This window comes from Crassostrea angulata, chromosome 5 (genome assembly GCF_025612915.1).
Source record: "Crassostrea angulata isolate pt1a10 chromosome 5, ASM2561291v2, whole genome shotgun sequence".
Taxonomy (NCBI): Eukaryota; Metazoa; Mollusca; class Bivalvia; order Ostreida; family Ostreidae; genus Magallana; species Magallana angulata.
In genome coordinates this window covers 40,427,734-40,453,464 of record NC_069115.1, presented here as the reverse complement: position 1 = coordinate 40,453,464, position 25,731 = coordinate 40,427,734, and the positions used below count along the sequence as shown (strand labels likewise).

General features: G+C 36.2%; 1 protein-coding gene across 3 annotated transcripts in view; it reads right to left on the bottom strand.

The window, feature by feature from the left end:
• The window catches only part of LOC128183541 (cilia and flagella-associated protein 47-like), a 29,169-nt gene that overhangs the window by 1,847 nt on the left and 1,591 nt on the right, over window positions 1-25,731 (bottom strand). The window contains exons 6-58 of one of the 3 annotated variants that reach the window (XM_052852593.1): window positions 25,467-25,636; window positions 25,086-25,228; window positions 24,461-24,721; window positions 24,000-24,158; window positions 23,409-23,613; window positions 22,888-23,040; window positions 22,499-22,602; window positions 22,088-22,170; window positions 21,610-21,810; window positions 21,161-21,273; window positions 20,617-20,750; window positions 20,370-20,480; window positions 19,925-20,055; window positions 19,541-19,663; window positions 18,973-19,182; window positions 18,709-18,777; window positions 18,235-18,414; window positions 17,633-17,914; window positions 17,344-17,358; window positions 16,075-16,282; window positions 15,451-15,649; window positions 14,085-14,176; window positions 13,527-13,659; window positions 13,205-13,304; window positions 12,699-12,873; window positions 12,325-12,577; window positions 11,763-11,990; window positions 11,225-11,447; window positions 10,787-10,982; window positions 10,293-10,390; window positions 9,862-9,978; window positions 9,492-9,626; window positions 9,112-9,375; window positions 8,814-8,831; window positions 7,394-7,664; window positions 6,904-7,155; window positions 6,424-6,563; window positions 5,914-6,036; window positions 5,222-5,345; window positions 4,738-4,934; window positions 4,353-4,496; window positions 4,036-4,154; window positions 3,856-3,910; window positions 3,613-3,761; window positions 3,122-3,269; window positions 2,748-2,923; window positions 2,403-2,510; window positions 2,034-2,250; window positions 1,757-1,913; window positions 1,315-1,543; window positions 893-1,161; window positions 433-604; window positions 22-183 (exon numbers count right to left, since the gene is read on the bottom strand). In XM_052852593.1, coding sequence (XP_052708553.1) covers window positions 22-183; window positions 433-604; window positions 893-1,161; window positions 1,315-1,543; window positions 1,757-1,913; window positions 2,034-2,250; window positions 2,403-2,510; window positions 2,748-2,923; window positions 3,122-3,269; window positions 3,613-3,761; window positions 3,856-3,910; window positions 4,036-4,154; window positions 4,353-4,496; window positions 4,738-4,934; window positions 5,222-5,345; window positions 5,914-6,036; window positions 6,424-6,563; window positions 6,904-7,155; window positions 7,394-7,664; window positions 8,814-8,831; window positions 9,112-9,375; window positions 9,492-9,626; window positions 9,862-9,978; window positions 10,293-10,390; window positions 10,787-10,982; window positions 11,225-11,447; window positions 11,763-11,990; window positions 12,325-12,577; window positions 12,699-12,873; window positions 13,205-13,304; window positions 13,527-13,659; window positions 14,085-14,176; window positions 15,451-15,649; window positions 16,075-16,282; window positions 17,344-17,358; window positions 17,633-17,914; window positions 18,235-18,414; window positions 18,709-18,777; window positions 18,973-19,182; window positions 19,541-19,663; window positions 19,925-20,055; window positions 20,370-20,480; window positions 20,617-20,750; window positions 21,161-21,273; window positions 21,610-21,810; window positions 22,088-22,170; window positions 22,499-22,602; window positions 22,888-23,040; window positions 23,409-23,613; window positions 24,000-24,158; window positions 24,461-24,721; window positions 25,086-25,228; window positions 25,467-25,636 — 8,498 coding nt within the window. The remainder of the gene's footprint in view (window positions 1-21; window positions 184-432; window positions 605-892; window positions 1,162-1,314; window positions 1,544-1,756; window positions 1,914-2,033; window positions 2,251-2,402; window positions 2,511-2,747; window positions 2,924-3,121; window positions 3,270-3,612; window positions 3,762-3,855; window positions 3,911-4,035; window positions 4,155-4,352; window positions 4,497-4,737; window positions 4,935-5,221; window positions 5,346-5,913; window positions 6,037-6,423; window positions 6,564-6,903; window positions 7,156-7,393; window positions 7,665-8,813; window positions 8,832-9,111; window positions 9,376-9,491; window positions 9,627-9,861; window positions 9,979-10,292; window positions 10,391-10,786; window positions 10,983-11,224; window positions 11,448-11,762; window positions 11,991-12,324; window positions 12,578-12,698; window positions 12,874-13,204; window positions 13,305-13,526; window positions 13,660-14,084; window positions 14,177-15,450; window positions 15,650-16,074; window positions 16,283-17,343; window positions 17,359-17,632; window positions 17,915-18,234; window positions 18,415-18,708; window positions 18,778-18,972; window positions 19,183-19,540; window positions 19,664-19,924; window positions 20,056-20,369; window positions 20,481-20,616; window positions 20,751-21,160; window positions 21,274-21,609; window positions 21,811-22,087; window positions 22,171-22,498; window positions 22,603-22,887; window positions 23,041-23,408; window positions 23,614-23,999; window positions 24,159-24,460; window positions 24,722-25,085; window positions 25,229-25,466; window positions 25,637-25,731) is intronic. The other 2 variants (XM_052852595.1, XM_052852594.1) reach the window with 2 other exon arrangements.

The window sequence follows — 25,731 nt, the reverse complement described above, 5'->3', positions numbered from 1 at the left end:
CACTCAATATCTTAGACTTACTTAGATTGACTTGTAAGTCGGAAACCAACACTGGATTCTTTGTTAAGTCCGGTGGCTTCAATTGTGATGGTGTCATCTACAGGCGGTTCTGCTGCCACAAACTTCACAGGGAAACGCCACAAACCACCTGTGGCAGCTCTTACCACCAATTCCACATTATGACTGCAATAAGTAAATGTATCCATGCACAAAATATCATTTTTAACATTCTAAAATATTTTTAATATATGTCAGGGCTTAGTTTTTTGTAGAGTTTTCATGAGTACCTCTTACCCAATCAAATTCAACATCCCTTATGAATAATGAATCAGTCATAATTTATAACACATAACAAGCAAGGTCATGAAAAATTTTTATGCCACATTTCTGAATTTTTTCTTTTATTAGAATAATGAAGCTTTGATGTCTTACCTCATTGCTTTGAAAGGAGCAAACACCACATTAAAGACCAGCACTACTAGTCCAGACACCTCTTCTCTGCGCGCTCGTACAAGCGTCAGGGCCACCGAGTTCTGGAGGTTTTCCTGGGAATCCCGATCACCGAAGTTCAACTCATACTCAAACTCATTGGCTGTAGCTAGTGCTGGAAATAACAAGAAAATTAAATTAATAAGACACCAGCTAATGTCAATGTGTGAATCAGCAAGCAATATCAGGAGGCCCCACTGCCACCAACTTTCCTCAGGTCAATACTTAGCCCGAAGTCTGAGTTTTGACCTCAAATTTATGCACTTTTTTTATGGATTTGAGTTGAGGACAGAGTTGAGCAATTTGATAATTTTGGGTAATAGTGGGGTAAGTTTACAACTAAGTATTTCTTCTTGTTTAGGCAGTGCCTCTTATTTACTACTTTTAAGGCAGTGTCTCTTACTTTCTCCCACAACGATTCCGTCGGAGATGTTGGTACTGCTTCCTTTGGGGGTAATGGAGCGGGTCAGGACAGACTTGTGGGGTCCAGAGGATGAGGGGGCCACTCCAGACAAGGTGACCTCTAGCCTCTCTTCCAGTCTGTCACGGGCTTTACATTCCACCACAGCCCCCAGCGAATCCTTGATGGGCTTGGACTCTGGAATTCCCTGGATTGGATACAGCCATCTTATTTCCTTTATTCCTTCATTTCCTGTGACTGACAACTGGTATCTAAAATTCAAATTAAATTGGAATTTGAAAAGCAAGATCATGATCAAAATCTTAAAACAATATATGTCTCAGTGTCTTACTTAATATACAAAAAGTATCAATCTTTTTTTTTTTAATTAAAAGTTTTTAAACTGTTAGCAAAACTTCAATTACCCCTCGCTGTCTTTTGGAGCATACTGCCATCTGCTGCCATCTTCCTTTCTCACAATGACTGAGCACAGAGCCTCATACTTTGTCATCTCTGTGGGAGCGAAGCAGACAGGGATATCCAGGGTGGACTTGGGACCCACCCTGATAGTGCTGTTCTGTTTCAGTAGGAGGCAGAAGGCTGCATCAGGAGTTGGGTAACTGTTTAGTATCTGCTCCATGGCGATACTAGTGTCTACAAGAGTAAAACATTGATATTAGTAACTTAGGATGCCAATCGATTTTATTTATTGAATAACTCTCTCTCTCTCTCTCTCTCTCCCTCTCTCTCTCTCTCTCTCTCTCTCTGTCTCTGTAGCTATTAAGCTACATGTATTATATTATTTCCATTAAAATTATTTAAGTCATTCCGTTTTGTTAAGATCCTGCAGACAACAGTGGCACTGACCTTTCAAGGAGACGTCCACTAAGACGGCATGGTCCATGGGGTTTCGGAAGGGGATGATCATGGTGGTGTTGGAGCCCGCCTCTGTGTACACACTGACTGGTTCCTGGGGCTGGGGTAACAAACCTGTCCCTGAGGCCACAAACACCCACTCCCCAAGCTGATAATCCAAATATAAAGAGTAATGCATAAGCAATTTTGAATCCTGCTAAGATATTTATGATTACCAGTATTCAATAAGCCAACTCATCAGGTACAATCATCTGCTATGTATATTTACCTGTTCACTGTGGAAGATGACCTTGGCCAAATGGTCACCTTGACCTAATGTAGAGGGCATAAAATGTATGGGAACCTCAATCTCAGAATGAGGCCTAAGCACAAGGGGCCGCTCATTATCTCGCTCCAGGGAGAAGTTATTGGAGTTGGAAATAGTTGGTGTCAGTTCGAGTAATTCATCAGTAGGGTTGCTAAGTACTATTATCTGCTTTGTCCATCTAAATTATAAATCAGAAAGATATGTTCAATTTCAAAAATATCAAATTGCATTTGATATTTAACTCTAAGGATTTAAACAAAATACCTGGTATTTGTAATCAAGATTTTTAGTTGACTTTTGAAGACCTTGAAATATACATATATATTTTACCTTCCGAGGTCACACTCCATGTGAGGCAGAGTGGTGGGGGGTGGAGGGTCTGCCTTCAGTCGGAGATCATACCAAAACTCTCCAACACTCTTATGGTAAAATATCAAACTGAAAGACAAAATCATAAATCAGGTTATTTTGTGATGATTTTTAATAAAACAACACATGATTACACTTGCACATAATATTATATACAAACATGTGACAATATCAATGTCAAGCTTGTTTATTTCAAGCCTTGTACAATTGTTTGTTTGAGGTATGTTATCATATGTATCTGGGAAAATATAGTAATCTTTTAAGCCTTTTGAAGAGAAGATGCACAGATTAATTTTATCTCCCTACCTTCCTCTGTGTTTTCCTACAACTGCAGGGGCATATGTCAGAGTGTACACATCTTTCTCCCCAGCCTTCAGTGTAATGGAATCCTTGCCCTTAAGGTCACGCCCCTCAATGGTGACCTCCAGCGTGATATCCTCAGGGGTCGGGTTTCTCACAATGACTTCCAGCACTGCCTTCTTCTGCAAAGTCAGAAAAAGGTGTCACAGATTTGAACACCAAACACACTTATCAAATCAGCAAATATGAATTTGATATATTGAATAAAAAATTAAACAAAGTCTGACCAGTGTTCCAACATATTACATGTGTTCAAAAATTGAACACTTCTGTTGAAAATAAAACTCATAAATCTAATACAATTCATGACAGTCCCTTACCTGGCAACAGCACTCGACAGCCATGATCCTCTCAGGTGGACTGGGCTTGACGTGGATCTCCAGGGAGTACCACACCCTGTAACCATAGTACTTTCTGCTCTCCTCATCCTCCTCATCGGGGATTTCATCACCATCACTGTCAACCTCACTGTAATCGTAATATCAACCTCAATGTAATCACAATATCAACCTCAATGTAATCATAATATCAACCTCACTGTAATTGTAATATCAACCTCAATGTAATCATAATATCAACTTCAATGTCATCACAATGTCAACCTTGCTATAATCATAATACATGTATTAACCTCCCAGTAATTGTAATATATATATTTACATCATCCAAAAGAAAACTGAGATAATTAATAGGAAGAATTAGGGGTATTTAAGAATAAGTTAGATGATTTCTGTTCAATTGCAGACTTAACCTCCATCCTATTGTCACTCCCATTCCTTCAGTAAAGTAACATAAATACAGATATACTCACACGACAGGGTTCTTGCTGGCGATGAATGCAATGAGTCCTTTGTACACACCCCTCCTGCTGGGGGTGATGTCCATGCCATAGGTCCCGGTCTGTCCTGGTAAAACGGTCAGGGAATTGTTACCACTCACAAAGGAGAAGTCAGATTCCACCTACAACATAGATCAAGATATATACATAGTTACATACAAATACCAGCTGTACTGCAATCAGTACCACTCCCTTGGTCTTCACTTAATATCCTACCTTGTAACATAGCTTCTTCTTTGTCACATTAGGAACAGACAGAATGTGTTGGACTCTGTAATTATAAAGAATAAAAAATAAGTCTGCTTTAGTTTAAATGATCAATATTGTTTGTTCTGAGAGAGAGAGAGAGAGAGAGACAGAGAGAAAGACAGAGAGAAACAGAGCAGACAGACTTACCCCTTTTTGGCCTCACACCTAATGACCACATGGTCCAGAGCTAAAGGTTTCTGGGGTTTACCACACAGGTGGAATACATGGTCCGTCCCATCCTCTGTGTTGGAGAGAACCAGTTTTCCCTGCAGATACAAAAGACACAGGACTAGTTTATTTCGTATCAATTCTGGTTAGCCTAAAGACTATAGCCCCATTTTTAACGTTAAATAATTTCATTTTCAAAACTTGTAAGTTATATTGGATCCAACAAAAAAATTAATCTTTATTAATAATATAAAGTAATTTTTCTGGAAAAAAACCCTGTTTATATTGGATCTTACCTGGACAATGGTCTCATTCTGGGGCTTGAACACCAGCGGATACTTAGTGGTGTTGTATGCCTTGGCCAGAACCATAGGAGGTCCAAAGAAGCCAGGGCCCTGAATGGCAGCTCTTAGTGGCCAGTCATGGTTGGTCATGTTGGCCTGTGGATTAACAATCGGATCATTAATTAATCCAATAATCTGGTATATGGAGCACTGATGATCTCTTTTTTCTCAGTGAAATGGTTTTTTTGCCATTATTATCATTAATTCTTGGATTATCAGTTATGATTCTTATCAAAGGTTTGTTAAGTATCTTTTTATGTCAAATTATAAATCCTTTTGAATGTGCATTTTGAAAAAATCTCATTTTAAGGCAATTTGAAGGTTCCAGTAAACTTACAATGGGAATTTCCTGTGTGACCGACTGATGGACAGGAGCCTTAAATTCCAGCTCTGCAGTGCTGCCCTCTGGATTAACCGTGCACTCCACCTTGTAAACACGCACGTCATCAGGGGCACATAACTCTATCTGACAGGGGTAGTGCCCTGGATCCTTGGCTGTGAATTGTATAGGCAACTCAACACAGGAATCTTTACCTGCAAAACCAGACAAAATTATACAATCAACCATTGTTAAACTACCAGTAAACACCTGTCAATATTACTTCTTTTCTGGTAGAAATGTGATTTTCAAGAAATACTGTGGAATCATTTAAATTTGCGAATTGCCAGGTTTTTTTTTAACAGGTTTGTGGGTACATAATTTCATGAATGAACAAAAATTGAGTTTCAAAATTTGTTGCGGATGTAAATTCTTGGATGAGATCAGGTATCAATGAATTCCATGAATTTCAGTGATTTCACAGAAGTCAGACTTTATATACCGTTGTTGGAGACTGGGGCACTGCTAGACCTCTGTAGAGGGGGAGGAACAACAATCTTTTCGGGAAGCTTGTAAAACTCAGAGTCCCATTTCACCTTGTAGGTATAACCTTGAGGGGATTTGGTCTACAAAAAAGAGGAAAGATAGCATGTATCATCACAATTCACAATACGGTATCACATACAAATTTATTGTTTAACACTGCAGTGGCTCATTAGTAGGGAGATTGCTTTATGTGCAAGAGGTTTGGATGATTTGAGACCTATTCATTGCAAATATACAAAAGCAACTGCTATTCACTAAGTGTTTGGCTCATCGTCAGGCCGTACGTAGAACCATTACTGGTAATTGCATTTTGCTAAGAACACAACTTTTGTTGATGAATTAAATGGATCAATAGTCACCTTTCATATTGTCTACATTACAATATTCAACAAATTCTTATTAACTCATATTTCACAACTTCTCCCTTTATCATTTTGCTGCCACACTGTAGACTTCACTTAATTCTGCCATTTTGCAAAAATATAAAATCGCACACGTGGGAGTTTTTCATAGTTTTTATATACTAGTTAACATATTTTCAGGGAAAAAAAGCAAGATTTTAAAATCTGTAAGGTGTGCTTCTCGCAAAATTAATTTCTCCCATTTAATTACGAATTAACAGTAACGTTTTTCAAACAATAGCCATACCTTGGCCTGAGTGATACTCTTCTGAGCGTTGGTGGAGAGCATGGTGACAGTTTTGGCCGTCACGCTACAAGTGTTGATGGTTCCGGTAACCAGTCGACGGTGTAGCTCTTTATCTGACATGCGCTGTAAAAACAAAGTTATCTTTTGTACTATTTTATTATGCATCATATTTTGAACAACAATTAAGCATGAAACATGTAGATTAAACTCATTTCAATAGATACTGTGTTTTTGCATTGCAAGTTCTATAAACATAAAAAATTTGGTGGTAAATCTTCAATTTAGCAATTTTTGGCAGAACATGGCTTCTACTAAATCAAGTACATGCATATTGCCAATTGTAATGTGTAAGAATAAAGAAATTTCCATTGCGCTAAATAATGTCTACACATATCTGTTGAAAAATCAATTTCTGCCAAATATTATACACACACTAAATACATGTATGATATGTCTACAATATGTTTACAGTGTGTTTACAGTATTTCAATAGACTGTGATTGGCTTTACCTGCTGAGCAGCCATGAGCAGGGCTCGCTCTTTGGCCTTGTTTGTGATTGGTACATGGATGCTCTCCTTCAGGGTCTGCCCTGACTCACACTTCCAGTAAACCACCCTGTCATCTCCTCCAAACAGGCCACGCCCAGTACCTGGGGGGTTAAAAAGAACTAATGCACTCTTGTCTTAAAAGTTTATTTGTGGCATAGTTGATGGGGTTCTCATTATTCCCTCACATTTTATGGCAAATTGGAAAGCAGGTCAATTTAAAATGGGTTATAGTTCTAGATTTTATACAAGATTTAAGTGACCACCAACTTGACCTCCACTGTGACTTCCGCCCAAAATCATATTTTATTTCCAAGGCAAATGTGATACAAGTAAATTTAACCTTGTAAATAATATATAGCATGTCTTGAACATGTTAATCCAGTGAGTAAAGACTGCCAAAATTGCTGAAACTCAAATGAAAATAAATAAAAATTTTCAAACCTGCGGCAGCGGCACTAGTGATGCGGACACTATGTGGTGTGCGGACAAATGGTACTTCTGACGGTAGTGGTAGAGTGGCGGTGGCCTCAATGGAGTACAGAAACTCTCCAATTGTCTCATTTAGGAAGATGATGGAGCACTGGCGTTCTCCAATGTTGAAGGGCAGAAAATGAATTTCTATGTTAGCTGAGTCATGCGCTTCCAAATACAGACTTGCTACTGGGCTGTAGAACGCACTCATTAATGGAGGTTCTGGAGAAAGAAGGAACAAAAATGAATGGAAAAACATGACGAGTCTCTTTTTAAAAGCTGGTAGAATTACTTAACACCTGCCATTATAGCTTACTTGATATATTTGATACATATGAGTATACCACAACTAATTCATTTTGCATCCATATGGGTATATTTTAATTATCCTCCCCCCCCCACCTTTTTATTTGTCGTATCCTTTCGGGGGGAAAATTGAATAACTTAAAACCAGACGTACCATCTTTCTTAAAGAAGGAGTCCTCTTGTCTCGGTGGTGGGGGAGTTGGCGGTGTTTCTGGCCGCTTGATTCCATGGTCCACCCTGGCCCTAATCTTTCTGCGCCTCTTCTCCTTCGGTTTCATCAGGTTGGCAGGCTTGTTCGGATCCAGAAGGTCTGCACTGGCCTCTACTAACACTACACGGAACTCCCCACCCTCATCAAACGGGTTCGTGATCTTCAGGGGAATCCTCTCCAATTCATAGCAAGGAGACTCTGTTTTGATGACATGCTGCAATGGAGGAAAGATGAGTTAAAAGTCTGTTTTCTCTCATTTGTCAAATGATTGAAAAATATTTAAGGCATACAGAAGGTGATTATAAAGCTACTACTTCAGGTTCAATATACTATAGGATTTGTTTTGTTTGTACAAGGTTTAATCTACCTAATTTGACTACTCCAAAAAATTCATATTAAAATCAATAAACACATTATTTCACTGTTTGTTAATGGTTAACAAAAATTGATTATGAATGTTGTTAATAAAACAAATGATGGACACAATGTTTATGGGTATACTGTATGAAAAGTTTGATGTGAATTAACAATTGATGAACACAATCCTTATGTGTGAATACTCTATGAAAGTGTTGACATGAATTAACAATTGATGAATGAGTGCATTGTTTGTGTGTGTACATGTTTGTATGAAACTTCAATAATGGATGTGAAAGATATAACAAGCAAGGTGCCCTTCCATTTCAAGATGATCTCTTATTTTAAAACATTTTTTAACATCTAACAGTACATTATACATGTATAAACATTTAAGAATGTATCGTTTACTTGTACTAATTGCAATATCCTTAATAATTTAATAATATGTGTGGGACATTTATCAGGTATCATTAATATTGTGTTAAGAAATTGATAAGTTTTCATCATATCATGCCATTAATGTAGGGATAATGGTTCAACCTTTGTAAATTTGCTAGGTATAGTTTATTCTAAATAATGAAAGATCAATTACATCATATCATGCCATTAATGTAGGGATAATGGTTCGACCTTTGTAAATTTGCTAGGTATAGTTAATTCTAAATAATGAAAGATCAATTACATGTTACAGAACATCATGGGATTTTAATGTTTCATTAAGTGATGGGATTGGAGGGCAATATTTTTTAGTATAATAAGTTATTCTCTCATCTGTAGGGTAAGAATAGTTCTCTTAAATTGGTCAGCACACATCTACAGTAATTCAACAAAGCACTGGGGGTAGTGGGATAGAATATACCTTTTTTGCGAAATACATTGAACCCTTATAATATTCCAGCACTAGGAACTTAAAATATTAGATTTTTTTTTTTCAAGCTAGAGAAGAGTGGATCATTGATGTTAGCACAAACTGGATAAATTGTGCAAATATGTATACATGTACCTGAGACTTATGTAAATGCTGGAAACAAAACAACATGTAAGAGATGATTGCAAAACTAAAATCATAAATAAGGCATGGAAAAAGCAAGCAATTATACTGGCCACTGAAACAAGTTTACATTCATCACCCTTAAAAATACAATAACCACCCCCTTAACTGCATTTCTTGGTTATAAAGGATATGATTCATGAAAATTAAAACTTCCCCGGTTACAAATCCAACACTTCAAATACCAAGCAACAAAAAATGATGATAATACAAAGAGAAGAAAAAAACATAGTTGAAAAAATGCACATACCTTTGGAGTGATGTTGTCAATCTGAGTTCGAAGGTTAAAGGTCAAAGTTGAACCAACTGCAGATCCATGCCTTCTACCGACGAGCACGAGAATGGCCTCAGCGGGCCTTAGGAAGCGGCTCGTGAACTCCACGTTCAGGTGGAGGGTAGACTTGGGGGGTATAGTCACCTGGTCACCCTTGGGGACACAGAAATCCCTGGCATCGTGGCCCGCCACCAGAACTTGGTATTGTAAAGGTTTGCCGCTTGGGTTACTAAGTTTAACCTGGAGTGAAAGGAGAAATGAACATTGAGACCTCAAAAATGACCTGCAGATTTTCTATTTCTTATGACCCTCACAGCCCGATCTGTGGACTTGACAACTTGTGGAGAGTACTGTACCTGTCTACAGACTGTGGTGTGGAGGCGACCAGAAAACTCGACTGTTGCTTTTGGCAGGAACTGTGGGATCTTCTGATAGAGGTGAACACACAGCATCAGCAGAGCGATGGGGTTCGGATCTGTGATGTCTATGGCCTGCAAGTAAAACATGATGTAAATAATGTTTACAAGCAAACATTGGCAAAGGTATCATGAGAACTATAGGGAATAAACTGGCAGCAGCAGAAATGTTCTTTGGTTAGAACTAAAATTCTAAACCTTTAGTAAACATTAAAATTTTTATAATGGCTACCTAGAGAAAGGAAAATTATTAACATTGAGATTTGATTCATAAGGATGTGGTTACAGAAGTAAAGTTGTCTCTAAATACCTGAATATCATAGTCGACGCCTACGTATCTCATGGCGTTGACGATTTTGAGGGCGTTGTGGAGACATTGTTCAGCAGTAGAGGGGTGAGTGTACATATCCTGAAGGTGGGTCTTTATCTATGTAAATAAAAATAAAAATACATCATACTATTAGGCGTTTTAAACTGGATTTATAAAATTTTCAATGAAATATTTTTCTGTGTGCAAGTTGATTATTTTAAGCAAGTACATAATTTTGTGATTCCACCTTTTTATATCAAAATCACGAGAATATAAATTTGCAAGTGCTGAGTTATTGTGATTTTTAAAATTTCAAAACTGACAGAATAATAAAAGCAATATTTAAAAATCTCTGAGGGATGCTTCTTTCAATTATAAGCCGATATTAATTCCTCGCGTTTAAGTATAGGAATTAACAACATTTCACCCACCAGGAATGGCATATGTGCCCCTAACACAGCTCCAATGACCAGGCCATCCAACAGATCAAAGTCGTAGTTGACGATCCACCTGGAGGGAGGTACACCACCTAGGAAAAAAAATACACCCGTAAGAAATAAGTATATCAACCATGGAATATGTCCGAAATTATGACTGTTTTCCAAAAATGACAAAGTATCGATCCCTATCTGCTCATATTTTAAAGAATGAGCAAAAGTGATTTATTTTATAGAAGAGAATTTCCTGCCAATCTTCAAATAGTAGAAAGTTTCAAAACAATTTTTTTTATTTTTTCCCTTAAAAAATGAACATAAATAAGTTTTTTGTTCTACATTATGAAATATCTAAGTAACCCTATTGAACATCACATCGAAATTTGTTGGTTTGTCTTCTTTCTTTTTTTTTAACATCCGTGGGGACTATTCTTTTCAAAAAAGGAATATACCTATTTTTTTAGTTCTATATTATCAAACAAATTACAAACCTTTTGAACATCCTGTCCAGATTCTTTCCCTGTAAGTCTCGTAGTGATGGTTGAGCCAGGAGAGGATGATCCTCTCTCCCACACTGTAGATGTTGGAGCTCAGGGGGTCCTGGTTAATGCTGGGCAGGTCAATGTTCTTGTCCGGTGAGGGGGTGTTCTTCAGGGAGCGGGGGGTCACCTTGGCTAAAATAAGGGTCTGCAAAAGGAATACCATACATCATACGTTTTTTCTGTATTGTCAATCTTTCAAAGCTTCATAGAGATATAACTTTATGGACACACTTGCATGTATATAGAATAAAGACTATGACAAGAATTTATTTGGGGATATGAATTTGAAGGTGAGGGGTACCAATAAAATAGACTAAAATTCAGCCGCCCTGAATTCTAATGATTCCACAGTGTGATGCTGATATGTAACACAGCTCCATCCTTTACCTTGAGGAGCTGTAATAGGACGTCGGTCCAGGAGCGTTTAGACACCGCCTCAAACACGTCCTCCTCGAGCTCTTCTTCTTCCTCCATCTTGTTGGCCTGATTTTCTTCCCCTTGTTTTGCCAGTTCTAGCTTCAGTTGCTTCTGCATCTGTTTCCAGAGGTGGTAATCCCGTGGCTCCAGGAGGTACTCGGGCTTGACGGAGGCTACACAAGCTCCCTGGCATCTGCAATTTGAACAAAATTTTTTATGGTATTTTTCGTCAGATTCAACAAGAAAATTCAAGATCATATAACACATATGTTGCCAAGCTTTTCTTCAGGCCATGTTAAAAACAAACTTTAAAATGTTTGAAATATGAGACACACAAAATTAGGGAAGATAAATGAATCCTTGAGGATCTTAATTTTTGTTACCATGAAACATTTATTATAATTATCATACTTGTATAAAATAGCATGCATGATATAAAAATAATACTGCAATGGCTAAAGATGCTGTACATCTTTTTGAAAAGCTATGATTTTGACAAACATTTTACCTCAAAAAGGTCAGAAGTGTAGCGTGTTGCCAGTAGATCTGCTTGACCCTCTCTATGGGGTCCGAGGGGAGGGGCGAGTTGATGGGGATCCCAGGGACGGGGCGGCCACTCAGGTTACTGATCATGTCATAGATGGTCTTGAACTCCTTCTTCAGGTTGTTGGTGTCCCAGCTCCCGGCCTTGGCGGCCTTTGGGGAGTCGTCATTGATCGGTTTCCTGCTTATACCACTGAAAAAAAAAGATTGAATTGAATTCTGAGATAAATTCATGTCAAGAAAAAGCATAGCTCTACGTCTATAATTTGGATGAGGAAGAAATTAAGCTGCCACTGCTGCTGTTATCAAGATCATCTTTATGCCAATATTATATGCTCTTCCCTGTTGCTTATCATTTCCAATTTAAGTTATATCTCAGTTCTTCAGTATTACGAGCGTTCCAGTTTCAAAAATGTACCACTTATGCAAAGTATATACAGTGCATTGAGAATGACTGAAGATATTTAGATTTACATCTTTATAAGGTTTTTCAAAATTTACAGCATGAACACATTGTCTGTGCTCACCAGCGCAGAGAGTGGGGTATGATGATGGGGAATTGTCCCCCAGGCCATCCCTGAGAGGAGAACCACCGCTGGACTGCCAACAGAACCTCCATGTGAAATATCCCCTCCTCTGTGTCCTCATCAGGGAACATGGCTGATCCCAGTGACCTTGAGGCTAGGTCCATTTGACCTCGACTGACATTGTGTTCTGATCCAGATGGAGGCTTATTCATGGCTCCTTCACGGTTCAGTGGAGTGCTCTCATCTGTTGAATCTAAACAAAGGAGGGATATGATGTTAGAAAATTAAATGACTGAAAAATACTCACAAAACTGATAAAGAAGTATCCACACAATATATTTCATCTTTCAATCTTAACATTTTCTGTATCATACCTGTTACACTCGCAGAAGACTCATAGCTAGAGGACGATATCTGAAAGTTTGAACTTGTTGCACTGGTTGAAGGTCGGCTAGTGTGCTGGGGCGAGGCACAGGGAATAAAAACGGCCTCCCCACCATTCTGGTTGTCTTTGGCCATTACGACTTTTCTGCCTTTTGGGGATGCACCCTGAAATATTCATTCACAGAGTTACAATCTTGAATGCTTTATACCAATTTCATTTTACACAGTTAATTAAGATTGTAAGTTGAATTTTCATTACTTCATTGTTTTGATTTATTCACACATATACTTGGTAAATTTAGTACTTTAATTTACCACAAGTCCAAATGCTTTACAATGACGGTAAACACTCCCAATTACTATGATCTTGTTATAGTTTCATTAAATACTTTCAGGACTCTTATTTTATCTTATGTGTCATAATTCCAACTTCCATATTTTGATTGTGTCATACTGGGTAGTTACATTGAATACTTTCAATACTTTGATTATTTACCTGTTCACACACAATTTGGTAGTCGGTTCTATGGAGAGCTAGGAATGGGTAACAGGTCAACAGACAATTGTCAGCCGTTGCTGTCACCATCAGCTTAAAGCTGCGAAAAACAGAAAGAAAAACTTAACATTTACCCAAATATAAAGATAATCAAATCGGAAAGTTTTGCTGTTTCCTTAATAAATATCAATACAATGTAAGTGATAATATATGAAAGGATATATCAAAAAAAAAATTCAAATTTAACTGCAGGGTTATTCACTCATAGCATTGTGATGGTACTTTTACTGTAATTAAAATTATGAATCCCATAATGACTTACATTGTACCACTGTCGTCAATGAAATTGACAGGCTGGCAGAAGGAGACAGGTTTGGGGCTGGAGAAGACAATCCTACAGGACAAAGCGCATGGCTCAATCTGTCCGTCATCTCCATTACACGGCTTGATCACACCTGTAATAGATATAAAGATCAAGTCAAAACCGGACATAAAAACTAATCAAAAATGTGTGTTTGTTGCTCAGAATTAATTGTTCTTTATCAAATGATACTGATTATAACATGTTTTGCAATTATGATAATATTTACTACTTTCTATTTTTTCCATATTCTCTAACAAAAACAATGATTGTTCAAGATAATGATAAAGTTTTATCATGGTTATGTCAAATGTTAAGTTTCTCAGGCACCATTACATCATTCGTATTTCAAAAATTAAGAAAAAGTGTGAAAATTGAGTTATTCCCCTTTGCAAATCTTTCTTTAAATATAAAATATCTGCCTAATGCATAGTATTTTTGAAGTTTATAGCCTGAGAAAATAAAGATGGGTATTGGCCTAAACAGTGTTGACTGTATGAGAGCAGTGTGAGGCCTTACTTGATCCCTCGGGCCAGCTGACAGTGAGGGGGGTGATGATGCTCCCGTCCTCACTCTCCACCTCAGGAACTTCCACCGTGATGTTGGAGGCCCTGTTTGAAAGGTCAATGTCAATGTTTGTTAATTATCAAGACCGGAATTATCATTCGATCAATCAAAATTTATGCACAATTTAATATAATTGTTCAACACATTATCATCAGGAGAGCAGTAATGTTCTGTAGTACGTGGTTTAAATATGACACTTCACAATAACAAATTTCATGAAGTGTATTAGCTTACTATATATGTCGTGTATTAGCTTACGATATATGCCGTGTATTAGCTTACGATATATGCCGTGTATTAGCTTACGATATAAGCTTATAAGCTTACGATATAAGCCGTGTATTAGCTTACGATATATGCAGTGTATTAGCTTACGATATATGCCGTGTATTAGCTTACGATATATGCCGTGTATTAGCTTATGATATATGCCGTGTATTAGCTTACGATATAAGCCGTGTATTAGCTTACGATATAAGCCGTGTATTAGCTTACGATATATGCCGTGTATAAGCTTACGATATAAGCTTATAAGCTTACGATATAAGCCGTGTATTAGCTTACGATATATGCCGTGTATTAGCTTACGATATAAGCCGTGTATTAGCTTACAATATAAGCCGTGTATTAGCTTACGATATATGCCGTGTATTAGCTTACGATATATGCCGTGTATAAGCTTACGATATATGCCGTGTATTAGCTTACGATATATGCCGTGTATTAGCTTACGATATATGCCGTGTATTAGCTTACGATATATGCCGTGTATTAGCTTACGATATATGCCGTGTATTAGCTTACGATATATGCCGTGTATTAGCTTACGATATATGCCGTGTATTAGCTTACTATATATGCCGTGTATTAGCTTACGATATATGCCGGTAATAAATCATATAATACATCAATCAATTATAAGCTATAGTGATGAACATAATGAGGTTATACTGTAAATTCCTAATTAAACACGAGGAATTAATATCCGCGTAAAATCGCGAGAAGCCCGTCTCGCGAATTCTAGAATCTCGCTTTTAATTTTGGGACACATGAAAACTACATGAAACTACGATAAAATTTCGGCATTCGCGATTTTATGTTCTCGCGATTTGTTGGTAAATTATTGAATCGCGGAATTAAGTACTCGCGTAAAATAAGGAATCTACAGTATACAATATGATCTCTTGACCCATTGAAAATTTCATAAAGAAAAGATTAATGTTTAAAGCTTTTTAAATAAGTACATAAATAGTATTATGAACCAATACTTATATGTCAAAAATACCCAATTCCTGTTAAGGTCTTTGGTTGTACTCACTTAGTGTACTGAGAAGCCAGGACAGTAAACTCTGTGCAGACTTCTGTCAGAAGAGGAACAGGGGTCATCACTATGGCGAGGGGGTCAAACCAGATCCGGGGCGACTTCATTTCTCCGACCACCTGCAGGTACTGGTAGGGCTTCTGAGTGTCATCATTGATGTAGATCGGGATCACACACTCGTGTTTTCCTGGTTTTTCTGTAGAAAACAGACAAAGATATTAAGTTCAATGACAGATAAATGTATAGGGTAATCTACCGGTACTGATTTCTTATGAAAATGTGCGTTCCAGTTTGCATACTCATCAAAATACTGTTAATTTGGTAATTTACCAGTTCATGAGCAGTTAAAACTATTTTTTAACTAGGATTAATAAAATTCTCAAAAATTGGCTTTTTTGAGGAATTTAATTAATACGCCAAAAAAAAGAAGTTTCAAAATCTATTACATTAAAATATAATGAAGAAGAATCTCTCCAAATTTAAAGTGCTAATAAATTTCAAAATTCCTTTGTAAATAAAATTCACCAAAATTGTTTGATGCCAAAATAACCCTGAAACATATGACAGCTTCAATGATAATTGTGTATGATATTGTGTTGTATTAGAATTTGGAATACATACTTGGACAGAAGATTACAGAGATCTGCTGGGTTTTCCCAGGTTCCAGGGTTCCTTCAATTCCTTTGCTTTCCTCTCCACTCATCACTACAAAGGGGACCCCAGAGGGGTGTGTAAACTTAAAGATCCCCTCATCTAGGGCCTCACATTTCTCTGACAGATTAAACATCCATTTTAAGGGTTTGTCACTGTTGTTGACCAAAATTGTACCCTGAATAAAATAGAAAACAATGTCATTATATTCATTAAGTTTTATCTCTAACCAAGATATATTTATTATTTCCTGTTCACATGCATCTTTAATAATATATAAATCATCAAAAGACAAAACACAAAATAATTTATATTTTTAGACTTTAAATTTGTTATCTTGTAAATCTATAACAAGGCGAAATAAATATTTGAATATACAGAAAATCAAAATAATATACCAGGGGTAAGTACAAGTAGAACTATAAAATTGTCAATTGTCAAATTAAAATGAGAAAACTTTATGAGCCCTGAGTTATTGCATTTTTTTTTCAAATGTTTTCATTTTATTTTTGACTTATCACTGCCTATATTAAAATCTGAAAGGAAAAATTTTGACCTGAAATATATGTTTAAGGAAACTGATAGCATGCAAAGATATCTTGATAAAAATCCAACTAGCCAAAAAAATGTAAAGGCTAAATGGGTATCAAATCTAGAAAAGGTTTACTGAACCTAATTTTCAATGAGGAAAATTAAATAGAAAGTAGACCACCTGTTTCCTAGAGTAATATAAGGGACTGAAGTAAAAAATGTTTGATTCTTGTGAAAACAAATGAGGAAATATGATAACTTATTTAATTATATTCTGGTAGCAAGTTTCGTTGAGGAATGAGGTATTGTTGTGATATATACAACCCAAAGAAAATAACTGCAGTAAAATAAAATCATACCGTCACCATCCATAATATATGTTGTTTGTAACTGAATACAAAAACCGAAGCTTTCATATTGATTTTTAAATAAGGATATTTTTTTAAGTAAAGAGAGAAAATCATGCAGCTTCAACATTACAAAAACAATGATTAAGGTAAGTCTAAATAAATCATTAAAAATTCCAAAAAGAAATATCGAAAACATAAATGTATACAAAAGCTCCAGTTTGTGACTTCAATTATAAGTGAAGAAAAAAATATGATACACTTTGAATATACAGAAGACAATATACATATGTATGCATGATAGCCCAATGAAAGAGATCTGGGAAGCATAGAATTGCATACAGCTGGCATATCTAATTACCTCAATCATTTTAAACTGTAATCAAAAACATAAAATTTATAGAAGACTACTGATAATAATTTTTAAAAAATATTTCTATAAAAGTGAAAACTGAACTAAAGTGAAAACAAAAAAAGTGGAATAAAATACATATCATCAACATATAGGTATTCAAAATTTTGAATGAAACAAAACATTGCAGTCAAAGTGACACAAAATAAAAATTTAAAAAATCTGTTAGGAAACTTCTATTCAAATGTGATTTTAAAGTAACAAACAATTTTTTTTTTCAAACATTACAAGAAATTACCTTAGTAACGCCCATGCCTGTTGATGCAGTAGGATCTTCAAATGTCGACGGAAGAGAAAACTCAATTTTATTGTTCGACAGCTGGAGAGGTTGTCTCAGTGCCGTGGCGATCACATGCTTGCGTGGGGTGGCAACTTGTGGGGGTTGTGGGCGGGGATTAATGATATGTTGCAGACTGTTCTTATTGGAGGGGGCTGGAGTCGGGGGGAAGGGGGTGGGGGCCGGGGAGGGGGCACCGATCTGATTGATGATGACTGGCATCACAAAGTCATAGGCTGCCACCTAAAAACAAAAGGTTAGTCCATCAGTAACATCCTTAAGGTGCCCCAATCTCAGTCAGTCAGTTGATCTGTATGAATATTCTTTTGTAAAAGTTATGTTAAATCCAAGAACACCAATATGACTTTTTGCAACTATCCTGCATCTGAAACTAATTCTTTCCTAAATAAAATTTCTGTAGGTCTTCAATGAAGAAATTGCTTAATATAATTTTTTTTTACTTTTATGAATAAGGTTTTAAAAAGGGAAGCATATTTTGTCTATAGAATACTTTTAAAGAAAGGAAAATTGCCTTCTTGAGTAAAATCGCAATATTCTGTTACCTCTGTAGGCATAAAGATCAGCTCGCCCTCAATAGTTTCCTCTGGTGCCATGGTAACGGTAAACATCCCAGGGTTCAGCAGCTGGTAGCTGTAGTCGTCCTGTGTCTGGTAGCCGGGAAAATTGAGAGTGAAGTCCCGGAATCTCGTCAGATCAAACTCAAGCTTACTCTTTGTCACAGCCTGATTGAGTACAAACAATGAAAGATTATGACTTATGAACATATTTCTTTGGAAATTTTTTCTAAGGAATGAAATTTTTAAAGAGCAAGATATTTTTATGAATCATTGCAATTGCATTGTCAAATGACCAGACAAATAAAATTCTTATGGTCTCTAATTGTTAATTTTGGAAGCTAACGGAAGCATTTTTTAAAAACTGTTTCAGGTGTTACGAAGAGAGAACGTCAATAAACAAGGAAAAAATATTTCATCTGTGATCAAGAGATGAGAATCATTAAGGGCAGTAACTCTTACCTGATTTCTCAGTTTGAAGGTGATGGTGGACCCAGATCCACAGTACACACCATTGAAATCAAATGTAGCCTGCGGAAAGAGACAATTTTAAATAATTTGTAAATCTTTATGATCCAAATCATCTTAAATAATTATCTGCTTAGAGCATAATATTAGTAATTTTAGGATATTTAGTCAATACTCTGGTCACTTTATATATGCACAATCAGTACATTATTTCAAAACTTTTGTCAATTGATATCCATTTTTTCACTGAATCCTTACCACATCAATATCCACAGTAGGTGGTTCCACATTGCCACCCATTCTTAGCTCCAGAGTTTTGCCTCCTTTAATGGCCACCTGTATCTTGGTGTCAAACTTCAGAATAGCACTGGGGGTCAACTGGACCTTCAGTTCTGCATGTCCTCCCACAGGCACCACCCCATGGATGGGGCTCACTGCCAGTCCAGGGAAGGGGTTAGGGTCCAGAACCTATTCAATTCATTTGTGAAAAAAATTACATCATTCATTGATCACTATTTTGTTTTCGTTGATTAATTTAATTGCACACAAACCCCCCATGTAACTGTTCACTTTCATGCAAATAATAATAATTTTTTTTTGTAAATTATTGTGGCGCTTTTTTAGAAACTTATTGTAAAACCTTCTTTCTCATACACACAATACTTACTTCAACAAATTACCTTTTAACTTAATAATTAGAGCATGTGTTTTTGCCTCTAAGAAAATAATCAGGTACATTCAACCAGACTGGATGACTTAACACTATTAATCTAACCTATCCACGTTAATGTGTTGATGCGTTCCTTTATCCTAGTTGTCTACTTACCTGGAAGTAGGCGTGTGTCTGTCCTGTGTTGGCCAGTAGAGCTGTCCTGGTGGTGGTGATGTTGATTGGTGTCTGACCAAACATCACTCTCCTCTCCACAAACTGAACACTCGTGTTTCCCAGCTGACAAACAGAAAACAACAATTATTTAAATATTGTTTAAAGGTTTTTTCTTCTAAATTTTATAACATTAGTTTAGGGGTGAAGGTTCGGTGGGAAAAGGGGGTTGCTATCAAATTCTTCAAACAATACAGGATAATTTTAAGGTACTTAGAATTTTTTTCACAATTTTTGCAAGGTGCCTGATATTCAAGCAATTAATAAAATATTTGTTTTAAAAGAACAGGCAAAATGACTTTAAGATAATATGAGTGTGGTCAGTACCTCTGCCCGGCATTGAAGCTGGAGGGTGGGTCCCCCGTGGATCATCAGGGAGAAGGACCCATCCTCGGGGGCCAGGTAGGAGGGGTGCCACACCACCTCACAGTCCAAATCCTTGTAGGCGTCCACTGTCCCTGTAAACAAAACCAGACATCGATGAAAAGCTGTTCATTCTACAGACAAACAGTAAATGATGTAATGAAAAAAAACTTACACTTATAAAAATTGATTTAAGTTTTGTTTCTCAGGCATTGCTGCATTGTATCAAATGCTGCCACACTGATTAATTTTATTGCCATATTGAAAAGGGGGAATACATCATTTTTATAATTCTAAGGATATGAGTTATTCCCCTTTACAAATAATTCAAAATTAATTATCAATTGCAATATCATATATTTTTGGCCTGAAGAACTCAATATTAATTTGATATTTTTTCTTGTCTTACCAGTGGCAGGTCTGATGGAGAAAGCTGTCCCTTTTTCTCCCAGGTTCGGAGCCCAGGTGAACTCTGCAGGGTAGTTCAGGGTGTTCTTCAACGTGATCACTCCTCTCAGGCCTACAGAAGAAACTTAGTGTTTACTGGAGCCAATGTACAAATATTTCAAATTTCAACTTGCAAAGTTTTATTATATAGGCGGTTCCTTTTGGAGGATTTTACATAGATTTAACAAATATTGGTAGTGTGTTCTCACCAGCTTCCGCAGGCATGCCATAGGAGGGGTAGAGAACCAGTTCTTCTGTGGAAAGTTCCAATGACACGGCAACGACCTCTGCTACCACGGTAACATGATGTTTGTAAAATCCATTTACTGTATACGATACAGACCTACAAACAAATGCAATGGGGTATTCAAAATTCATATCATGCTCTATATATATTGTCAATAAAACTCAACAATATTACCTGGATATATGTAAATAATCTAGGTTTCTAATATTTTGTTCTGGTTTGACATGTAGATAATGTGTGATTTTCAATGGAGAATACCAAGGTATTAATCATAATTTGTAATATTAATATTGTGCTAAATCAGCACTATAAGTAGGAGTGAATTGTGAAACTATATATATACAAAAAAAAAAGAAATTTATGTGTGTATATTTACAAATATTCATGACATTTCTCAAAAGAAGAACATTTGTATTGCAGATATTATTACTTATTATGATTTTTAATTTTTTAATAGAGTCCCATAACAGTAAACAGCATGCTTAAATAGGAAGTTAATTGTTTACCTTTGAAAATTGCCTTTGACATTGGATTCAAACACAATGGGTAGATTGGCCTTGGACTTGGGAGGTACCACTTGTGAAAGGGGACTGCTCTGACGCAATTCACGACAATCAATCTGTTCAGAAAAAAAATTCATTATATATTTAGCACCATACATTAAATCATGACCTACACATTTTCTCCATAAGAAGAATTTCAATATTCTTGGGAATGTGCTGTAAAAGTATTACGTTTAACTGTGTATTCTATTTTGCTTTTTTGGAGGAAAATGGTTTCCAATTAATCAAGTATATTGCTTAATGTTATGAATGTATATATGTTAATAAATACAATCAGAAATATGCTACTTTAAATATATGCTTATTTAGTGGAAATTTAATTTCTGCCAAACAACACACACATGAATTATTCTAAATTTACAATATTCTTGGATCATCTTGACCTAAATTACCTCTGCCACAATGTGGATGTACTGATCCAAGTTATTGATAATGCTGAGGTTTCTGGTGACCACTGATCGGAGACACACTTTATCAAAGTCCAGAGTTGCGGGCCCTATTACCACTTGGTGGAGCTGCTGTGGAGACAGCCATTTTGAGCAGTCTGCCTTCTCTACCTTGGTTGTGGGAAGAGCATTCAGCCCCTCACATACCTACAAATCATTACATCCAAGTTGAATATGAAGCACTAAATAAAAGCTGCATAAACATTTCTGGTAACGCTAAAAAAATTTGCTTTCTTAAGTGATTATAGTATTCAATTTACAAAAGAAAAAACTATCTGCAGTTGAAATGCATACAAATCAGGATACCTTTAAAGCAATAATGGGGATTATTCCCAGTGAGAGTTACCTCTTTTATCAGTGGGATGATGCTACCTTAAAATATTTTCAAACAATTGGATGTGTTAAGGGAGATAACTGTACATACCGGTTTGGCACTAGTTTCCTTCTCAGCTTCACTGAGTTCTTTGGAACTGAGCAGTCTGAAATCAGCATTGGGAGGACGGGGAGCTAAAACAAACAAAAACAAACATACAAACAAACTCATTTAAACATTGCAAATCTCATAAAAACATTATCTACATATTTTTCAAAAAACTAATTTTTTTAACAAAGTTCTTTTAAGCATTAAGTGACAGTCTCAATTTTAAAGGCTTCTGTAAAATCACAGATATATAATATACGTGATAAATGCAAGAAGTTTTTTCCTATACCAAATGCACTATAAGTTACTAACTTCTTAATTTTCAGGGGAATGGGTGTGATTTTTTCACTCATTGATTAAACAACTTAATTAAACAAAAAACTTAATTGCCTTGAATGCATGTAATTTACTCACTCTCTGGATCAGGTTGAATTTCCTGCTGTTTAAGCATTTTGGGTCTTAAACCGGCAGCAGATTTGATCCCAATATCCACACTGTTGTTGGTGACTTTGAATTCCCTACAAATTTAAATACAAGAAAAAGTCAGTCCATTTTGACCCAAGTATTTTATTACATACATAACAAAATAAAGTTGGTGCTGATACATTGTGTGTATATAAGTGTGGGTTTTTTTTGTACCTGGTGTACCTTGTAATTGTGTTTTCATTTGTATATATATCTAAGAAAAAATGAAGTAAATTAAGAAAAAAAAAAAAAGGAAATTAAAAATAAAATATCAATAATAAATTTTGTTTTAAAAGTTGACGGAAAGAAAACGTATTGACGTGACATGGTTGAGTTACCTGGACTTGATACGGTTCATCCGTTTCTGCCTCATCTCCCTCAGCATCATGACGTAGCTGTCACGGTGCGAGTGTTTGATCTGACCCTCCTCCTCCGTCAACATGTAGTCGGGATCCCGGTACACGTGTCTGTCACTCTTTGTGAAAATCGTCCTGCACAATAAAGAAAAATAGTCATAAGTGACAGTACATATCTACAGCACGGAAGTGATAAAATTAATTCAGTTAATATTGATTGATTTCTCTACTTAACCTACACACTGGTTGAATTTGCCCCCTGTTATTTCTTTTTCCCCTGGCATCAGTAAATTTTTTATTTTAAATTGTCAACAGTCAGTTTTCAAATTCTGATATTTAATGAGTTAGTTTTCTAAGTTTGCATCTGAATGAGACAAATTGAAGCTGTGTGCTGAGAGGATAAAAATAAAGCTAGGGCAAAAATGAACAGACATGTTTACATTTCTTCCAGGGGTGACTTTTAAGGTCTAGTTTTACGCTTTATTTCTGCCCTCTAGACTTACTTGTATTTGTCATGCTCTGGCCGGATGCTCTGTGCCCGATCGTTCGGAAAAGCCACTTTGGCCTCAGGGTCCTCCTCATAGTAACCCACCCTATGCATCTGAGTCTTGTGACCCCCGGCCACTGCGTTTCTCGGGCTGCCGTTTAGTTTAGACATTTTGGTTTCCGCAAACATTCCAACCTCATTGGAGATATAGGGAGTGAGACCTATAAGGAAAGTCACAACAGATTTTAGACGCCTGCTTCTTTTCTTAAAGTTGTTGTCTGGGATATATATCTTTACAAGCACATGATTTCATTTAATTTTCTTATCTAAATGTTATATAATGAGCAAATTCTCCAAGGTGAGATAGCATCTTTTTTCTAAAATCCAAAGTCAATTAATTTTAAGATAAGGCCTCAATGATTGTGCCATACCATTTCACTGTATAAAAAAGGCTCAAGTTACATAACAAATTACTGCATAATCAAACAAGTATATTTGAATTCTTGACCTTTGTAATTGTGAATTCAGCTCAAGTAACTGATAAGACCAATATATATGAAAGCACAACAAAACTTAATAAAATGAAGGTATTCAATTAATTTTTCACCTGGATTAAACCTGGCCTTCCTATCCACAGGTATTGGGTCGCTGGATCCACAAAACAGAATCGGATAAGTGTGGATGACCTGTAGGTGTGAAATGGTTGGATTCTGATTGTCCGCTACATGACCAATCACATCCAAGAGTTGCTTGGGTTTAAATGTGCCTGAGGTAAAGAAGATAAATAACTTTATTTCCACATTAAAAAACAGAAATTTCAGCATTAATATGAGAAAGATGGTAAACTTAACCAAAGTCCGCAAAGTGTTTACATGTCAAGGGTGCAAAATCATTAATATTTTCAATTTCCTCTCGTTAATTCATGACATTTTATATCCACCATTTTCAAAGTACACGGACATTCAAAAAGAGTTAAAGAGTAGAATAAAAACATTCTATCAAAATTGTAAAAAGCATCTTGGAATAAATTTCATAGGTCGTTTTATTGAAATGTAAATTGTGACATACCTATCTGATTTGGTGAAAACGAGAAAATAACATCCTGGCTCTGCCCTGGTGGAATTTTTCCATTGGGGGGATGAGTAAGAAAATGGGCTATCTTTCGGAATTGAAAGATGGCTGGCAAAACATTCGACTCATTTTTGATTGTACACAACACATCTGCATGTTCCCCCACGGGACACTCTCCAAAGTTAAACTTGTAAGATGGAGAGATGGACAAAAGGACAGGTAGGGCTGTTCCTGTCATGGCTACTTCTACCATTGACCCTATAAATGTAAAAGCATGCATTCAACTGTAAACTTCATGTATGCATCAAGGTCAATACTTTTTTTTAATGAAACAATTATTATATAATTATCTGCTTTAACTTTTGAATATATATTGTAAAATCAACTTTAGTTAGTATGAGATCAATGTTCTTGTGAAATTTTCCTGTTGGGAATAAATGCATCTCATATTTATTTGAATTTTTTCCAAATAGGCTCTGTGGCAAAAATTTGTCATCTTGCAACAGGTTTTTTTTCTGATTAATTACAAAGTTCAGTCAACGTGAATAAAAGTTGATCTACAGTAATTCACTTTAATATTATTGAATTGTAATGACAATTAATCAATATCAAGCTATTATACCATCTTTGGTGTTCATAGATCCCGATCTCTTGCTATCAGACAAGTTGCTTGATCCTATGATCTGTATCCTCATGAACAAGGCAAAGTCCTTCCTTGGAGGAGGAGCCACTTGGCTTTTCCATCCTTCCTTTGAAGCATTCCACCTGTAACAGATTTTAAAAATAACTTCCAGTATTTTAAAAACAAACTTCAGTTTAAAATATTTTACTGACTGTTCAATAACCTCAGAACCAAAGAAAATCCTATTTCAAAACATTAAGACAAATCATAAGTTTATTAAATGGTCCTTTTTAAACATTGATATGAAGCACAGCCAATTTTATTTTACCTGTTTGTAGTTCTAATCATTTTTTTTTTTATTTCAAAATGTGTATGTTTTACCTTGGACTGAATCTGAAGAATACGGGGATTTTCTCAAAAGGCTTGAGGACCCCTTGGTTTGGAATGGCAGTGATAAGGGAGGTGATGACGTTGGTGCTGCCCTGGGCCCGCTCTCCCCCCGTCATCTCGTCAGCGAGGGCAACATCAGTGCTTCGAGTCAAATCCACACCCTGAAGGAGTCCAAATTTCAGTTTACTACTCTATCATTTAATATACTGGGATCATTGTAATATATGGGATTGTCACTAAATCCTTGTGCTCTAAC